This window comes from Heteronotia binoei, chromosome 1 (assembly GCF_032191835.1).
Source record: "Heteronotia binoei isolate CCM8104 ecotype False Entrance Well chromosome 1, APGP_CSIRO_Hbin_v1, whole genome shotgun sequence".
Lineage (NCBI taxonomy): Eukaryota > Metazoa > Chordata > Lepidosauria > Squamata > Gekkonidae > Heteronotia > Heteronotia binoei.
The window spans coordinates 23954712-23974431 of record NC_083223.1 but is presented as its reverse complement, the minus strand read 5'-3'; the positions used below and the strand labels follow the sequence as shown (position 1 = coordinate 23974431).

The 19720-nt window shown below is 41.6% G+C and overlaps 2 protein-coding genes and 1 pseudogene across 2 annotated transcripts in view; all 3 read right to left on the bottom strand.

Moving 5' to 3' along the window:
* Positions 1 to 1138: 1138 nt before the first annotated feature.
* Positions 1139 to 1612, bottom strand: LOC132585997 (twist-related protein 2-like; annotated as a pseudogene).
* A 2884-nt stretch (positions 1613 to 4496) lies between these two features.
* On the bottom strand, positions 4497 to 7827 carry LOC132589020 (helix-loop-helix protein 13-like). The gene is made up of 2 exons (XM_060261552.1): positions 7302 to 7827; positions 4497 to 4687 (listed from the first exon to the last, which is right to left on the bottom strand). Exons 1-2 carry the CDS (start codon positions 7825 to 7827, stop codon positions 4650 to 4652), a joined length of 564 nt encoding a protein of 187 aa, XP_060117535.1. The 3' UTR covers positions 4497 to 4649.
* A 1938-nt stretch (positions 7828 to 9765) lies between these two features.
* Positions 9766 to 19720, bottom strand: part of TRAF3IP1 (TRAF3 interacting protein 1) — a 30192-nt gene continuing 20237 nt past the window's right edge. The window contains exons 12-16 of the mRNA XM_060232579.1: positions 19271 to 19394; positions 17023 to 17059; positions 15491 to 15564; positions 13980 to 14203; positions 9766 to 11547 (exon numbers count right to left, since the gene is read on the bottom strand). Of these exons, the coding sequence (XP_060088562.1) occupies positions 11388 to 11547; positions 13980 to 14203; positions 15491 to 15564; positions 17023 to 17059; positions 19271 to 19394 (619 nt within the window). The 3' untranslated portion in view covers positions 9766 to 11387. The remainder of the gene's footprint in view (positions 11548 to 13979; positions 14204 to 15490; positions 15565 to 17022; positions 17060 to 19270; positions 19395 to 19720) is intronic.

The following is a 19720-nucleotide window of genomic DNA, read 5'->3' as shown; positions in this document are numbered from 1 at the left end:
CATGTAAAACATGAAGTCTCAACCAACTCATAAAATGTTTGCAGTTTGTACTTTTCAAATAGCATTTTATTACAGATTACCATATTTAATCCTTACCCTATCACATTGCAAAAAAAGAATAAAATATTGAAAATAAATTCCCTTTGTGGAAAGGAGAAGTAAAGCAAATCCTGAAATGGACAAAAAGCCTTTAACAATGGCTACATGAACATCAAATCTCTATTTAAGCTACAAAAATGTCACTAAACCCAGAATGGAAGTGCTCCATTAAAGAAACAATGGCTATTTTGCATTTCTCCACACCTGTTTCTGCTTTCTTCAGTCATTCCCACAATCTGTAAAGCACACCAATCACATCATCCATCACCCATTCATCCTACCATCAACGTCTCCCTAATGTTCTCCTTGGCAACCAACGAGGACCTGCAAATTCCAGAATTAGAGGCTCTCACTTTGCTCAGTCTTTTATCACTAGTTACATACAGATGGGCGGAATTCTAGCACAATCTCCTTTGCATATTAGGCCACGCCCCCTGATGTAGCCAATCCCCCAAGAGCTTATAAAAAAGAGCCTTGTAAGCTCTTAGAGGATTGGCTACATCATGAGGTGTGGCCTAATATGCAAAGGAGTCCTGCTAGAATTCCACCCCTGCAAACAGATGTTTATATCTGTTGAGAAGCTTGGGCATGAAGCTTTCAAGGCAGGTGAGAAGCAGAAGTGGTGTGCCATTGCCTTCCTCTGCAGAGCCTTCCTTCATGGTCCAAGTACTGACCCTGCTTAGCTTAGGCATAGTTTGGATATTATCTGTGTTTTATGTTAAACCTGGCATAAAAATATGATGTTTAAAAATTAGACTCCTAACTTATACAATTGCAGAAGACAGCCAGCATCAATTTGCTTAAATAGGCAACATCCACTATTAGTCCAGTTTTACAGAGAGAAAAGTATGAGCAATTAGTGACTTGTCTGAAGGCTTCGGAATCCATTGTGTGACCCTGTGTCTCCATTCAGTAACATTTGCCCTGTTACTTGCTTGTCGCCTCCATGAAAGATACAAAAGCAGAGGCCATGAGTAGCCAAAGAAAGAAAGTGCTACCTACTATGCTGGCAGCTGATTTCCCCTGATACTAGTCAGTGCTAGGTAGACAGTGACCAAATTCCATTCATCCTCCACACAAAAAAGGCATAACTGAGTTCCTCATGGGCTGCACAATTGGAGCTGGTAGTCTTGGTGCTCAGCTCACCTCTCTCCAGTACCTGGTAAAGGAAGTCTATGCACCTGGCAACCAGTTTAAGAGTCTGGATTTTACTGCGTTTGTCTGAAGGTAATGTTGGGATTGTCTTCCGCAAGGTTGCAAAAGCCTCATTAAGGGACTGAGTCCTTTCTCTCTCTCAGATATTAGCAAGAATCCTTTGGCTTTGGAGTTCTTTGTGGGACTGTGGTGCACTTGAGCTGGATTCCTTTCCCCTTTTGCTTGGGTTTGGGCTTCCATCTTCCCGGGACTTTTTACTCCTCTTCCTTTGAAACTGTTGTACTTCCCTCTCCACTTCATCTTCATTAGTCCTCAAGCTATCCAAAAGAGAAACAATAGAACGAGAACTTTGTTCCATTCTAGCCAATTTGGTGTAGTGGTTAAGTGCGCGGACTCTTATCTGGGAGACCTGGGTTTGATTCCTCACTCCTCCACTTGCTCGTGCTGGAATGGCCTTGATTTAGCCATAACTCTGGCAGAGGTTGTCCTTGAAAGGGCAGCTGCTGTGAGAGCCCTCTCAGCCCCACCCACCTCACAGGATGTCTGTTATGAGGGAGGAAGATAAAGGAGATTGTGAGCCGCTCTGAGACTCTTTGGAGTGGAAGGCGGGATATAAATCCAATATCGTCGTCGTCGTCATCATCATCATTCCTTGTATAAATTGGGAAATTGCTTCCCTCTCCACCTTCCTAAGGGGTGTGTGTGTCTTTGTGTTTTAAAATTCCTAAGTGTGAATGCCTTTGGAAAAGCAGGAGGGTTTTCCTGAGTGAATGTTTTTCTAGGGATCTTATTTCAAAGAGAGGGCTGTGCAAAAACTGAGGTTTTGGGGAGAGGAAATAGTTTTTTAAAAACCTTATCCCAGGTCAATTGCCGCAGAGTTGTCAGAAATTAAGAAGATGCAAAGTGGCTTTCTGACTGGACAAGCAGCCAAAGGCAGGAAACAGTTTTCCCCCAGCTAAACTTCTAAAGCCAAGGGCCGCAAGGAATTCCATAGATGACAACTGGTTGAGAGCGAAACTTGAAAAAAGATTTATAACATTTAACACAGGATAGAAGTACTTAGGGGTTATCTTTTCCCCCCTGTTGCAAAATATTAGAACTCAGTGAAACCCAATTAAGATGAAGAACAACAAATGAACACAAAAACAATGCCTCTGTGTTCACTCAGAGTGATTAACTTGTGGAACTCCTGCCACAAGATGTAGTGACAGCCACCAGTTTAAATGGCTTCAAAAGGTGATAGTCAAATTCATGGAGTTCCGTCAGTGGCTACTAGCCATAAGGCGAAATAGAAACTCTGTATTCAGAGGACTGGGAATATCACCGGGCTTGGAAGCATTTGTTTTTTGCCCACATCAGAGTGAAAGAACTAAGCAGCTATCCCGGGCTGCCTGGCCAGCAAGGCTTCTCTTTCTCCATTCCATCATTCACTCTCTCTTTCTAGATAATACCACCACCATCAAGCCAGTACTTAAAGCACCCTCAGCTGCTTGGGTGTTAAAGCCTCCATTCTTGGTTTTGGCTCCCTCTCTCTTCACCCTTATTTGTTGTTGTTCAGTTGCACAGTCGATTCCGACTCTTTGCAACCCTATTGACCAAGTCACGCCAAGCCCACCATTCTCCAAAGGCTGCTCAAATTCGTGTTAGTTACATCAGTAACGCTGTCCAGCCATCTCATCTTTTGCCGTCCCCTTCTTCTTTTGCCTTCTGTCTTTCCCAACATCAGGATCTTCTCCGGCAAATGCTCTCTTCTCATTTGGTGGCCAAAGTATTTGAGCTTCAGCTTCAGGATTAAAATACTTCTTTGAAGGGAGTAAACTGCTGCATCCTTCCCCTTCTGTTGGAACATGTGGTCTCAGCAGCCATATTGAATATTAAAGTTGAGTAAGAATATATAAAAATCACATACAAAATACGTAAACATGTCAGATTGAGCAAGGATCAAAATGAAAGGTGATACACTGCAACCTTCTAAATATCCATAACTAGTTTTTTTTTGGTAGCAGGAACTCCTTGGCATATTAGGCCATTCCAGCAGCTGTAAGTGGAGGAGTGGAGAATCAAACCCGGTTCTCCCAGAAAAGAGTCTGCACACTTAACCACTACACCAAAAGGCACTTTATAACCTCTGAGACTGAACATCCTTTGGGGAAAGGGAATTTTGGGATTAAACCTGGAACATAGTGAATTTTACTATAAGCCTCTCTCTTTCTTGGTGGTTTCTGTTGGGAGAAACAGCATAACTGTTGTGCAAGTAACTACCTCCTAATTGTAGGGGATAGCAATTCTAAAAACTCAAATGTCCTTTCCACATTTTAAATGATGTGCCTTTTCCAACAATTGATGGTGGTAATGTCAGGAAGCAGTCTACGACTATATAGAGCTCATCATTACAACAGCACAAAGGATAACCTTTGGCCTTAAGGTGGCCACAGAATTCCTACTGATTCCCAATTTATAGGTTTACATGTGAAATTGTTCTTTAATAATTTTTGAGATTATACTAGTTATTAAACTTTTTAATTTGAATGTTTTCTGCTATGTAATGTCAGCTGTATAACAAAGATACAGACAACTACCACAAAATGGAGAGTGCTAAAAATTAAGCAAAGACCATATAGAGCAGGGGTGTCAAACTCATTTGTTTTGAGGGCTGGCTCTGACATAAACGAGACCTTGTTGGGCTGAGCCATGTCAGGCCAGGCAGTATGTGCACCGATTTAAAATTAGGCAGCAGAGATATAAACTTTATAAAGGACACAGACAAACACAATTAAAGATTTAAAAAAACCTTTAAATCAAGCATGCTTAAAACGTTAGTTCTTTGTATCCCTCCCATGGGATCCAGGAAACTGGACAAAGGAAGCTGTGGCTCTTTCCCTCCTTCCTCAGGGGCCAGGAGGTGGAGGAGCCTCAGCCAATAGAAGGAAGAGAGGCTTGGCTCAGTAGCTCTACTGTGTAATTGAAAGAGCCTGGCAAAGCAAGCTCTCTCCCCCCCTTCCTCCCCAAAGGAGGAGCCTCAGCCAATGGAGAAAACAGAGACTTTGCTGCTGTGCCAATTGAGCAAGCCTTGCAAAGTAAGAGAGAGGGAGAAGGAAGCAGATGACAGCCAGTTGCTCAAGAGCTTTATAGGAGCCCTCCGAGGGCCTGATTCGGCCCCCGGGCCGCATGTTTGACACCCCTGAGCATGCAGGTGCTGTAAAATGCTACGAAAAATGGGAAAGAGAAGAATAGCAGTTGGTTAACAACAATTAAAATAATTTTATTTAAGCATTCTAACTGTGCACAGGGATGCTTCCTAAAGTTTTATGTTGGCAATAGGGAGAATTTAACAGCTGATGATAGGTGGTAGATCCTTTGAAGAATCCAGTGCTCTCTCTTATTTGATGGCTCTCTTAATCCCATTTGACCCAGGACAAGCGGGCTGTCAGATCTGCAGAGGGTAGAAAATTAATTAAAAGGAAGAAAAATCACAAGGATGCAAATGCCCTTCAGAAGAGGTCAATGTCAAATCTCACCGAATCCATGTAAGCATTCACATTTTCGTCAGCAAAAAGCATTAGCAAACACACACTATTGGGAAAAACTAGCGAAAGTATTTTAATGTAGACAAACTCAATGCTATTAAATTGTTCTCACAATTTGTTATATTGTGTCAGAGAAAACCTTTGGTAAAAGTAAGGAAAAGAGCAGAGCATTTTATCTGCCTACTAACTTCTCATTTTGTTAGCATATCTCAGGGTGACCTTTTGACACAGAGTGGGATTTTTCAGGACTGTGCCTCTGTTTTCAGTGGGCATCTACTTTACACTGAATCTACACTGGCAGTATTGTTTTTATTGTTTAGGGAGAGCCAGTTTGGTGTAGTGGTTAAGTGTGCAGACTCTTATCTGGGAGAACCGGGTTTGATTCCCCACGCCTCCACTTGCACCTGCTAGCATGGCCTTGGGTCAGCCATAGCTCTGGCAGAGGTTGTCCTTGAAAGGGCAGCTGCTGTGAGAGGCCTCTCCAGCCCCACCCACCTCACAGGGTGTCTGTTGTGGGGGAGGAAGGTAAAGGAGATTGTGAGCCGCTCTGAGACTCTTCGGAGTGGAGGGCGGGATATAAATCCAATATCTTCTTCTTCTTTATAGGCTAAATATTGCAGTTGAAATCCCTGGGCAGTTATTTTCAACATTTAAATAAATGCTTTAAGTTATGGCATATAAAGCATTAAACCTGGGAGGGTCAGGCTTAGATTCCCCCCCCCTTTTGTTTCATTATTGTCCAAAAAGGAATAAAAATAAATAATTGTTACATAAGGCCTCAGGAGGGCTCTTTATAATAATTTCTCTTAAGTCCCCAAAAATTGGGTACTTCAGAACTGTCAGTCTTCTGAGCCATATTTAAGGACCATTTCCTGGCTCTGTGGGAGATGCTAAGAGCACAAATTAATATTTCTCACTGTTATTCACCCAGGATAAATAGTAATTCTCTAGCGGTAGTTCTAGAAGTCAGGTAGCATGATTGCTATCATAAGCAAAACCAAGAGAAAATTTAGAAATATACCTGAGATACAGGTAAAGTCTCCTTTGTTATCAAAAATTTGGTTACCATTAATAACTGTAACATCAAACTAGACAGCAAAGTTCATCAAACATTGGACATGAAAATTAATGTTCATTTTTAGCTTTCCTCTGGCCAAATATTACACTGGTTATTGAGGGATCCCATCTCTAAAAAAAGTAAAGTCCAGTAGCACCTTTAAGACTAACAAATTGTATTGTAGCTGAGCTTTTAAGAAGCACCGCTCTGACAAAGCGGTGTTAGCCTTAAAGGTGCTACTGGATTCTTTACTATTTTGCAGCAACAGACTAACATGGTCTTGATCCATGTCCAAAAAGGAGATTGAATTAAAGTTCTGTAGATTTCAGGCCACTATTAATAATTAAGACCTATTTGGATTTAATGGCTGATATCATAACTTCTCTTGTAATTTTGACAGTAACCATGGTTTACTATAATATGGAGCTGAAGCTGAAAGGGTAGCACTTAAATCAGTGGCAATTTTAACTGGGGACTTCTGGATCCAATATTATATAGAATAACATGGGAGGAGTAGAAGAATGGCACATGGAATAGTAGAAGAAATGCTAGGATGCAAAACTTTACCCCAGTGGCCAAGGGCAAATATTTAAAAAATCATCCTATTGGTTTTCCCTATTTGAGTTTTTTTTTCCTTCCTACATTTTTATAGCCTGAAGTGGCTGCAAAACAAAGAAAAGGACTCAGTATAAATGGCATATGGAAGACAAAATAGAATAACTTTTCAGTTAGGGAAGCTATACATTCATAAGTTTTACAGCAGTGATATTTTGTACATGGTGCATTTATAAAAAGCAAGATTTTGGAACACCTTGAAAAGCAAGATTTTCCCAAGTCTAAGTTTTCTGATAGTTATAAAACAGTACGTTTCTATGAAATGGCTAGACACAGGGACACACCTGGAAGCTAAAATGACTAAATGGGGGGTTGTTGTACTTTGGTCACATCGTTAGAAGACAAGAGTAACTGGGAAGGACTATAATGCTAGGGGAAGTTGAAGGCAGCAGCAGAAGAGGAGGATCCAACATGAGATGAATTGACTCAATCAAGGAAGCCATGATCCTCAGTTTGCATGACCTGAGCAAGGCTATTAATGATAGGACATTTTGGAGGATATTAATTCATAGGGCTGCCATAGCTCAGAAGCAACAGCACAGAGACACATCAAACACTGCATTTTTAAAGGGCTCTTCTAAAAAGCAGCCCCTTTGTTAATATACAGAAGCATTAATGATCTTTCCAACTATATTATATATTAAAACAAGCCTTTTGTGTAGGAGAGAAAACATTCTGTGATGTTATGGGGAGTACTTAATTTTACAGATTTCATTCCTTCCCAATCAAAGTCAGTTCTGAGATTAACCTTTTAATGTAAACCGCCCTGAGTCCGCCTTGGCAGGAAGGGCGGCATATAAACTGAATTAAACATAAACATCTTTTATTAAAAAATAATTTTAACTTACCACTTGTGTTCCAGCGTGCGTTCTGATGGCCTGTATATCCATTTTTCATACATTTCTGCACATAAGATTTTGGGTCAGATCCTGTAGTCAGGATATCACTAAGCAATGCAATGTAAGCGATTGCCAGCCTGAGAGTGTCAATTTTGGATAGACGCTTTTCATATGGGAAAGTTGGAACATGGCCTCTAAGGACATCAAAAGCAGAGTTGATACTGAGCATTCTCTTTCTTTCCCTCACGTTGGCTGCATATCTTTGCGGGCTGTAAGAGTGAGCTGCAACAAACTTGTGATGGTCCCACAGCTGAGTGCTATCATCAGATTGAACCAGCGAGGAGCTGTCCGGTTCAGCACTCCCCTCAAGTTGCTGAATCTGCTCACCTAGGTCAGGGAATGCTATCTCAGCATCAGGAACCAAGGAGTGCCAAGTGATGGGGAGCCAAGAGGAGGACTTCCCTGCTGGAGGGGAACCGCCAAGCTGAAAACTATCTTGCTGGTCTGTTCTCTCCCAAAATAAAAAGTCTGACATTGTTTCATCTTCAAAACTTAAGTAAGGTGGTTCCATCATTTGTACTTCAATTGTTTTTGAATTAGATGAATGAAACAGATTTGATGCACCCCTCACTGAAATGACAGAAACTTCAGAGAAAGTCTTCTGAAATCCAATAGCCTTAATTTGTTATCGATCTTTTGCTTTGGACCTCAAAACTGGATGACTCTTTAGCTTTAAATACTTTCATACCATGAGAGGTTTCTCTTTTTCTAATCTTTTTGGCTACCAGAGATAGTAAAAACTAATCTTCTATTGACCTTTAGATTGAAACCCTGCTGATGTCATTACAAAGTTTGTCTGCAGTTTATTCATTTCACTCACTGCCTATTGATTTGGTGGGTTCTACAAAAGCTAGATTGAAGAAAGGAGACTAAAGTGTCCCTTTTATCCTTTTGAACACAGTAGCTGCAGCTGTCTTGGACAACAGAATTCCCCATTTTGTAATGTTGTCAGGAACACATGATCTTGCTTCTCCATGCAGAAGAGCCACTTCAAGTGTCTGTCGTTTTGTAAAGTGACAACTGAGACAGAGAAAGATGAGTGCAAATCTATTGTGTTAAAATGGAATACAAACATCAGAGGATGTTGCTCTCTCACTGAAGCCATTATTGATTTATTTTGGTAAACCAACAAAGAGGCTTGTGGCACTCTAAGTTTACTCTGGCATGAGTTTGCAAGCTTATCCTCAGCTGGGAAAGTCCTGCAGATGGTCAGATACAATGAATAAGTGTTAACTGAGTGCTTTGTAAACCTAGGTTTAAAACTTCTCTAGAAGCCATGGGTATAGATCCTTTATTTCATTTAGAAGTCTTCAGAAATTCAGGAAGGAACTGGCATATAAGTCAATTGTTTATCTGCCCTAGACATATTACTAATTTATCAAATTAAAACGTATAATCAAAACTTAGCATATCTTTGTGCTCTTGGGCATACTCGTTCTACATATTTATTATTATTGGAAAGTGTAAATGCTTTTGTTTTCTTGAAGCAAATTGTGAATATACCCTCAGTACTTGAATGTGGACTACCAGTGCCTGCACCCATACCACATATCTTAGTTTTGGACACCCATGATTCAAGTTTTGTAACACAGAAAAGGAACTGCAATTTCAAATGCAACAGAAAGGGCTAGCAGCAAATTTAAACTTTTAGTTAAAATTTGCAACATTGAGCACATGGAAGTATTCAATAATCTGTTTTCATGACTTCTGCTTTCTGCGTCTGCTTTCATGACTTCACACTCTTTCTCAATCTGCCTTTTGCATTATTCTCAGAGTCCTTATCTCACCTTCTAGTGAAGACAGCAAAGTAAGGGTGGGGGGAACCGGACCCTCCTTTTCAGGAATTTTTTAAATATTAATTGTAGACAAAATTAGACCACAAATTGCCTAATTTTCTAAAGCCAGGCTCAATCTCGAAACGAATTGCTTAGGGATGCCTTCCTGCATTGTTGGACATTGTGTGAGACAGGATGCTGGACTAAATGGGCCACTGGTCCGTCTGATTCAGCTGGGATCTTCTTCATTAGACTGACACATCTGGACCTGCCTTTTAAAATAACTGTGGAAGTCAGGCCTGCCCTGAATTCAAATGCTCCTAGACCCTACCTGGAAACCCTGGAAAGCTGCTGCCAGTCCAAGCAGGTGACAGTCCAATATGAAGGCAGCTTTGTGTGTTCCAAAGAGTATCTAGGTCCCCAACAGTATACCTAGATATTCCTCTTAAACATCTTACCAGTCCAGTGCTCAGCTTTATTCTCACTTCAGCTTCTGCACTGCACTGCCATCCTACACGTGGCCCCTTTGACTGGTTGGTTGTGTGTGAGAATGAGCTGATATCGAGGTCACAAAACAAAGTCAGTTTCTCATTTCGATGACCTTCCAAAACAACCGTACAATCCAAACGCCGCTAATCTTTAGGAAAAAATAGCTCATTTATTATTTTATATAAAAAGAACATATAATACAAATTACATTTTATGATGTTCATTGTTTTACTCACAAAAGTATACGCTTGTTTCTTCTAACACAACCAGTCCTGACCACATATACAGATCCATTCAGAAGCACGACAGGATATTTCAGATACTGAATTAAGTTGCAACTGTACGATTGTCCAAATGCAGCGGCTGCTGTATGTACCAAGCGTTTTCAAGAGAGACTGCAGCATCCGTACACCTAACATCTATGCTGATGCCTCATGGCAGTTCCCCCAAATTACCACCTGTATATTCTTTTCTCAAACTGCAAAATCTTTTTGTCCAAATGGGCTGATCAGAACTTTGCCACGTGGCAAGGGCAAACTTCTGAAGTGCTTCTTGCAGCAGCAGTTTAGGGTGGCCTCGTCACAGTCAGTGGATCCCAGTGGCCAGAAAGAAGCAAGAGCCAAGACTTGGCCAGTCGGCACACACAGAAGCAAGCAGTAAGTGTTGTTGAATAAATGGCTCAGGCAACTATCCTTCACCATAAATTCCAAGCAAGTATGTTTATGTGGAACACATCCCCCACCCTTGATTTTCCACCCCACCCTCTCCAAAACTGTCCAAAATGTAGAAATATCAGTTTACAATCCTGCATAGCATCCAGTAAACCACCAGGAAAATGCCTCTGGAAAAGAGAGATGGTAGATCTGCAAGTACAAAGACAGTGAAGTCTTTGAAATCGCATGCATTAGAAAAAGAGTTCAAAATGCCAGACACATTAACTGAAATAATGGTGTGACTTCAGAAGCATTAACATACTTCCAAATTACACACAGTGTACATTGTTTGTGTCCCACTGTAGATTATTCAGTGCTGACAAGTATAGACTCTTCAAAAGCGCATTGGGAGGCATATGCACATTCCTGCCTGCCAGCAAGCTGATTACTAATACTCATAATACTTTAATGTAAAAACATACATGACCAAATTTAAGTGGGGGGGGGGGAATACATTTAAACTAATTATTTCCAAGTAAATGAAGGCAATGCACATGGAATTTGGGTGTTGATCAACAGCCTTTTCCCCTCTTCTGTGATGATGTTTGGATTGCATTTGACATGGTCTTTACTGAAATCTATGATGGTTGTAGGTGACTTCAAGGAAGCAGCGTTAAAGAGAGCTTTGCTTCTTGGTCCGCGAGGATTTCTTTACAAGTTTGCTCAATGGATTTGCCTGCATGAGGATGTGTTTTGGCCACTTCAACTGCAACCTTCCCAAAGTCAAATAAATAAAGCAGCAGAATAGTTTCTGTTTGTTTGAAATGTCTTAGATTCGCCAGAAATAAAAGGCATAAGCTTCATCAGCAGGTATGCAGCAAAATGACTTCTGCAGACAGGAGAAAACGCTACCACTCTAAGGTTAAAATGGATGTTTCCCATTTACACTGAATGAACGGCCAGCTTCAGCTACACAGTGCCACTAACATAAATATATGAATTTGAAATTGAACAGGATATTGTATGCAATGGTTTTATTTGCATACAAGCTGATTTTGTTTCATTCCTGCAGTGTAGGGTGGGGAGGGAAGAGTTCCAGCCTTTTATTCTAACAATGTTCACTTTCTTGAGTTGATATTAAGAATCATCTTCCGAATTTTTTCATCGTTCTTCAAAACAATAGCACTTTTAGCACAAATCTTATCTTGCTCGTCTTTGATCAACTGGTCCAGCTCGAGAAGTTTTGCTTTTAGTGGTTCCACAGCACTTTCGGTGATGCTGTAAGGAACATAAGCAGCAAATTACTCTTTGCATAGCTATAGTGAAGCATACTTGAAGCAGGGACAAGAACAGATGCTTCAAGGCATATGTACTCAAATAATTATTCTCAGGCTCATTTTGTAGCAGGAGCTCCTTTGCATATTAGGCCACACAACTCTGTACTAAGAGCCCTGTAAGCTCTTGGAGGACTGGCTACATCAGGGGCGTGTGGCATAATATGCAGAGGAGCTCCTGCTACAAAATGAGCCCTGATTATCCTGAGGTTTTGCCTATGGCATGAAGTTTGGAGAGGAAGAGTTCCCATAAAAGCTTATTTTGAATTACCGGTATATATGTCAAAATTACATTTTCATTTTGTTTCATTTGTTTTTAAGGGCATTTTCACAAAATTTGGCTGGTGTGTGTGCATGAGATACAATTTCAGTAATTTGTTTTCCGCTTCAGAACACTGGCAATACATGTGCTGTCTGTGTTTTTGAAGAGCAAACTTTAAAAAAAGAACAGGATGTCTGAGAGGAAACTCCTAATGTTTATTAATGAGACATACTCTTCTCATAGCATCAGGAAAAGATGTGATGCCACTCCCATGCTTAAAACATAGCAGTAAAAACTGCAAAGCTTGAATGAAATTTATTTGGACAATCTCATTGTAAAACCATCAGTTTAAAGCAGAAGTATTTTTTTTAAAAAACTGTTAAAAAGTTATTTACCTGCAATGGATTTTTTAAAAACTTTGTGGTTTCTGTGCATCACACAAATGAGGAAAAGCTAAGTATAGTCAAGCAACAAGCAACATAGTAGTGCTAAAAGAAGCATCCCCACTGGGGGACCTCCTGATGACACCTGGGTTTTGGCCACTGTACAACACAGCATTGGACAGCCTCTACCTAGGAAAAGGACAGTCTTTCTCCACAGTAGGGGGGGAACCAAAGCAGCTTACAGCATTCTCCTCTCCCCTTTTGATCTGCACAACAACCGTGTGAGGTAGATTAAGCTGAAAGTCTGATTGGTCTGAAATCATCCAGTCAGCTTCCACAGCAAGAACCTGGCTCTGAAGCACTAACTGATGCGTCACACTGATTGTCGTAAGGGGGCTGCTGCTCCCTCAAAGGCCAAAACAGGCCTGGAAAGGGCCTCCTCCCACTACCTTTCACTGACAGAACCAAGCTTGAATACTATGGTGCCTCACAACAGCCACTGAGGGAAATGGACATGGGCCAATAAGACACAAAGGCACTTTCCCCAGACCGGCCACCCAGGTGGCAACAACAGCCTCTTCATGCGGCCCAGGCCTCCTCTGGATGGCCACCGCCTTCCAGACTTGCCACTACCTGAGGAGAGACAAGCTTTTTTTTTTGGCCAGGGAAGATGTGGCTGGGCTGACAGTGGGTGGGGGAAAGGAGTGAACCAAGCCAATAGGATATAAGTACAGTTGAATGGTGGTTGATGGGCAAATGAGTGATGCAGAGAGCACCACAAGTGAATGGGAGAGCTGGAAAGCACCCAGTCACTTGCGCTGATAGATAGATAGATAGATAGATAGATAGATAGATAGATAGATAGATAGATAGATAGATAGATAGATAGATAGATAGATAGATAGATAGATAGATAGATAGATATACACGATAATTATGACATAGCCCAATATCGTGCTGTTTTGAGGGCAACACTGCCCAACTTCCTGAGGTCTTGGATCAGAAGCCTGGGAGCTTTCCATTAGCCTGGAGAGACACAAACATTTACTTGTGTATTTTCTGCTGAATACTGTGGCATGTTCCCTGGAGGCAGTGATGTGTGTGAGCCTTCCGGGCCTACTCTGGAGTTCCCCAGTACCTTGCAAATGCACACAAATCTTCCCTTGTGCTGCTTCAGTAGGAAAAGCAAATACCTACCTCCCCCCACATTTTTCAACAAGGGTAAGGTATTTCTATTTTTTGAAGGTACTTCCTGTTTCCCCCTGCAGCTCTGCACATCCACTGTCTTCCCAAAGACTCTGATTTTTTAAAAAACCCTATTAATTTAAACCTAACTTGTAAGAGTTTTACGGATAATGTGAACCGCCAAAAAGACAAATAAGTGAGCTCTAGATCAAATCAATCTCCCTAAAAGCGAAAATGACTAAATAGTGAGGCTATCATATTTTGGTCACATTAGGAGAAGACAAAGAGTCACTGGAAAAGACAGTAATGCTAGGAGAAGTTGAAGGCAGCAGGAAAAGAGGAACCAACATGAGATGGATTGCCTCCATCAAGGAAGCCTTGGCTCTCAGTTGGTATGACCTGAGAAGGCTGTTAGCGATAGGACGTTCTGGAGTTAATTCATAGGGTAGCCGTAAGTCAGAAGCAACTTGACAGCACTTCACACATGCACATGCAGTTTACTTCGTAATAACCAATGTTTTACGTGACAGTTCTCAACATACTCACCTTTGTTCCTTCTGCAGGGCTTCCGCAAGCTGCTTGTTTTCATTCTTCCACATGTGGTACTCATTCTTAATGGCATCCATATCTTCCTGAATATAATCCATGAGTTTTCCAAGAGGCAGAGCGCTCCGACAAAGTGCCTGAATGGAGCCGCGGAATTTCTCTACTTCTTTTGACACTAGATCCTTTTCTTTTCGCCTTGCTGATTCATACAAAAGTGGCTTCTCCTAATGGTTTAAGTAAAAATGGAGGCATGCACCGTTAAGGAGTGAACTAAATATGAGGAACGTTTTGAAAACAAAATAATACAATAAACAGGCATGTGTTCAAGAAACACCAGTGGAAGCTGCACAAAATGCCAAACTGATAAAGAAAAAGGTTAGTAGTAATTGCTTATCCTACCATAATTCTGTTGTTAGAAAACCTCTGCAGTGTTCAGAAATGATCCCCCCTCCAAAACCCATTATGAGGAAAATCTGTCAAACACAATATGCGCTCTCTCTCTCTCTCGCTATATATATATATATATATGAAACCCCTGTGTGCTGGCACTTGTCAGTCTCCCACTGGCCCATAAGCCATTGGCATGTCAAACACCACTCAACTGTACTTACCTCCCATTGGTTGAATCAGCTCCTCTCCCACATGCTGGGCCACTGGGGAAGCTGTAAGGCAATGGCTGCTGCTAAGCAACCAAATTTCCTTCTGTCAGGAACAGATGGGGGGGAGGCCCTTTCCAGGCCTATTTTGGCCTCTGAGGAAGAACAAATTGGGCCCAGTCCTGACTACAATTGCTAGCTCCAGGTTGGTGGGAAATTCCACAGTCCAACAAATTAAAAACAGGTTGCTAGATATTGAGCGCCAAGAGCTATACGGTCTGGCTAAGAAAACTTGTTCCCCACTGAGTTTTGAGATCTCTCTTAATACTGGGGAAATGGCCTCATATCTATCCGTCTTGCAGGTGCCACAGCAGTGTAGAGCTTTTTCCCTTGCCAGATGTAACGTCATGCCCTCTGCCATTCTTTATGGCAGATTTAACAAGACAACCTACTCAATCAGATACTGTCTCTGTAAGCAAAAATGTGTGGAGTCAGTTACTCATATTCTTCTTTATTGTAATTTGTATACAGATCTTCGTCACAAGTATTATACTTCATCTAGTGTCACTGAGAAAGTGGCTAAGTTTCTTTATTCTGTTTTAAAGGCACGCCAGAGGATCTCATATAAATAGTTTATGTTTATGCTTTTCCTGATGTATATGTATGCAATCATTCCATTTTATCTTTTTTTTATAACCAATTTGCTCTGATATATATATCTACCGTATATATTTTATGCCAATAAAGGCTAACTTGACTTGAAAAACTTGACTTGATAAAAGGGTTCTGAAAACAGTGGACAAAATTGTCATCAAGTATGTTCAGTTTTGCTATTCCGTATAACTGTGCAACAATGAGATAACTGAAATGCATAGAAAAACTGAAATGACAATCCTCTTGAGTTCAGAGTATTACCTTCTCAGGAGATTTTAGGACCTGTGACTGTTCATAGTCTTTCTTTGTTTCCAATATTCTTTTGACAAGCCCGCCTGTTGAAGACCAACATTAGTTTAAGTTGAAAAAAGAGATTAAAGTTCTTAAACTAACATACTGAAACAATTCTTGTTGGTGAAACAGTTTCCAGAATTCTGAATGCCAAACTGTAGCAAAATACCCTTCCTGAAGCCCACGGAATGACCCTTTCTGAAGTCTGTATGACACTATTGTGGTCACTAAAGAATATTAAAGGGCGGCAGGAAGGAGAAGTTGGACTGTAGGCTCTATTCATGGCATGACTCATGTCAGCCACGCTCCAGCATTGGTTTATTATACACTGGTAACGTCTGTGAATTCCTATGTTTTAAGAAGTCCAAAAGACAACTGAAGTGATTTCTGGACAATGCCACTATTTTGCTACCAATTTTTAAGCAGCTGCCCATAAATACCAGATTGACTGGCACTGCTACTTTCTCCCACCACCAGGCAACTGGTGATGTAACAACAGGAAACATATTTAGGCCTGCCATCAGTTCAACAGCAATAAAAAGGACAACTCCCATCAAATATGTCCTAAATCTGCTTTTTGATGAGGACACTTCCAACATCTATCATCCAAAACTTTATAAATTTTATTCCATCAGTGAGGAATCAAAAGTTTACTTTATTTCAAATAAGCACAAGAAGATGCTGACCAGTTTACAAAAATGTGTTTCAAGTTAGAGTGATCTGTGTGCACTTCCTGCATTTAAATGTGCTCCCGAAATAATCATCATTCTCTCTCAAAAAAAATGAGATCTTAGACCAGAAGTTCCCAACATGGTGACTGTGGGCTCCATGCTGCCCACAAACACTTTTCCTTGTGCCAACCAAGCTTTTTTAGAAAGTGGGTGGGGCCAGATGGAGCTTTTGCATAGGCTTCTGGTTGGCTGTGCAAATTTTTAAAAACATTGCACTGGCAATAGCTGCCATCACAGCCCAAGGATCTTTACCGTGTGATAGATGGAAAGTGGCAGCAGCCATTTTGTGATTGGCTCCTCCTCGTCCAGGAGTCATTTTGTGCTTGCACCCATCACAGCGGCTAACTTCTAAATATGCCCACAGGCTCAAAAAGTTGGGGTCCCCTGTTTTAGACAATGCTCCTTTCTGGGTATCAACACTATTCAACATAATTGTAACCAAAGCCCTTTCCATTATTTCACCTACAGAGTGTGCCAACTTTTCATTAAGAGTAAGAATGTTAAGCAGGCAGGAAAAGAAACAAATGTGAACAGTAGGAAAGGGCACAGAAGGAAAAGGAGTATCTGTATTCAACAGAATGCTATGAAAGAGGCAGAGGATGGAATAGAGCTAGAATGCAAGCAGTGATCAGGTTGAGGGCATCGTGCAGGAAAAGGTAGAGGTGGAGGAAGGGAAAAAAAAGATGAGATTGTTGCAAATATTTTCTTCTGGAATTAGATTCATATATTGATGAATGGCAAAAAATAATCCTAACCAAACAACTCACTTACCATGTTTCTCATTCCCTTCCAAATCTACTGCTGCTTCCTGTGTTACCAGCAAAAAAGATACAAAGAAGCTTTAAATTACTATGATTAAACAGCTTGCATATTCCTAAGGTAGTAAATTCTCAATAATAAACTGGAGTCAGCAGTGAGTTTTCCATAAAGAGTGATTAGAAGCCTGACTCTGTAAAAGGTGACTAGCAGCCCAATAGAACCGTGGTAAGCTGCAGTACTGCAGTCCAAAGCTCTGCTCACGACCTGAGTTCAATTCCAGCAGAAGCTGGGTTCCGGTAGCCAGTTCAAAGTTGACTCAGCCTTCCATCCTTCCAAGGTCGGTAAAATGAGTCCCCAGCTTGCTGTAGAGAAAGTGTAGATGACTGGGGAAGGCAATGGCAACCCACCCCGTAAAAAGTCTGCCGTGAAAACATTGTGCTGCAACATCACCCCAGAGTCGGAAACGTTTGGTGCTTGCACAAGGGACTACCTCTACCTTTTTAGAAGCCTGACTGCCCTGCCCTGGATAGTCCAGGCTAGCCTGATCTCACCAGATCTTGGAAGCTAAGCAGGGTCAGCCCTGTTTAGTATTTGGAAGGGAGACCACCAAGGAATATCAGGGTTGTGAGGTAGAGGCAGGGAATGGCAAACCACTTCTGAATATCTTGTGCCTTGAAAACTCAACCTAAGGTCACCATAAGTCATCAGCAACCTGATGGCACTTTCCACCACCCCAAACCTGACTATTTTATTAGATTTATGAATTGCCCCATTCCTGCTACAGCAGAGCTCTGGGCGATGTACAATAAGAATAAAAACATCAAACATAAAAAGGCCATTAAAATAACATTTGTACTACAACCCAAAATCAGATGGCAAGATCCAGCTGTTACAGCAGCAGAGTGCCAGCCACTTTGTGGGCAGGGGTGAAAGAGGGGCAAGACGAATGTGGAGAGCAGAAGAGGGTGCCAGCCAAGATGGTATCTGTCACTGTCCTCAACCAAAGGCTGGTGGAACATCTCCACCTTGCAGGCCCTGCGGGATTGCAACAGATCTCGCACAGCCCTGATGGTATTTGGCAGAGAGTTCCACAATGCTGGGGCCAGGATCAAGAAGGCCCCGCCCCTGGTCAAGGACAGGGAACCACCAGCAGATCTCAGAAGTTAAGAAGGGTCAGCCCTAGTTAGTATTTTGATGGGAGACCACCAAGGAACTCCAGGGTGGCAACACAGAGGCAGGCGATGACAAAACACCTCTGAACATCTCTTGCCTTGAATACCCTCTGAGGTCACTGTAAGTTGGATGTAACTTGACAGCACTTCACGTGCACACATTATGGTGGGAAGTTTGAAATCTCTCAGCTCCATTAAGATGTAACAGATTTTCATCAAATCAGTCTGGAAAAGAACCCTGGGATATTTCTGAAGTTTTTGAGAGACTTTAACTGGATAAAATACCATGAGGATTACTTCAACCTATCCAACTGCTAGGGTCACTTCCGAGATGGATGACAACCCAAGAGAGGCCCTTTGCAGTTGTGGAGCTGAAATTATGGAACCCCCTCTATCATTGTCTTCCGACTGCGGGTAAAGACTTTTTTGTTTTGTCTGGCGTTCCCTCAGTTATCCCTCTACCTAATGTTTTAATCTACTGTCTTAGGTCATAGTCAGGATGTGGCCAGACTATGCAGAAAGGCAGAAGGTAAATGCTGCAAATCATAAGTAGGAGAGACATTTCAGGTATGTTTCATTCAGAAAGTCAGTCACCAATTTTCTGTAGCTGTGAGCGCAGTAATTTCTTTAAATTGTTTTGTAACTTGGCCATTTCATATCTATAAGTTTTCCTGATATTAGACCAGTTCACATTGCTCTCCCAGTTGTTTCTTTGTGTTGTTTCAGACTAATGGGACAAGCTACAATGCACACGATTTTTAGGCCACATCATGGAAGAATTCTTTTAATTAACATGCTTTACCTAACGGAGCTGACTCTTCCAAAATATAGTATATGGTATAGGTGAACAACCCAGCAGCAAACATTTTCAGAAATGCTAGTCTGTATTTTCTGGCATGACTGAAAGAGGTGAGCTACGAACCTGAAAGCAAAAAATGTTAGGTATTTCCATCTCCGGATGGCTGTCTCCAATAATGGAGTATGAAGCAATGTACTAGGACCCTCTCCGGAAGGAGAGGAAACAAAACAATGGATCCTACTAAATTAACTTTCAGTTCTCACTTGAACAAGAACGTTTAACAACCAACCGTTGCCATTTCTGTCATTTCAGCCACCTCTGATGCTGCTTCCACCACAAACTGGTCATCTTCCTCCTCTTCTTCCTCCTTTTTATCTATAATGACATTTGAGACTATTCTGGCACTGCCATTCCTGAGGAGAGGAAAAGCCAAGACAGAAAGAGGGTTAAGACTGACCATCACCTAAGGGAGAAGCAGAGTGCTGTTGCCAATTAAAAAATTGAGATCAAATTCAAACTCCTCCAAATTTTCCAACCCTCCCCCCCCCACCATGGTGGAACAGTCCTTCTCTGGCCTGCAGGCCTTGGTCCACCATGCCCTTCTTGGTTTTCCAACATCTGGAGGGGCTTTTCTCTCTCTCTCTCTCTCTCTCTCTCTCTCTCTCTCTCTCTCGTCAACCACTGCCACCACCTGACTTTCAAAGGAATTGCCCACTGGGAGGGTCAGGACTCCTAGCTC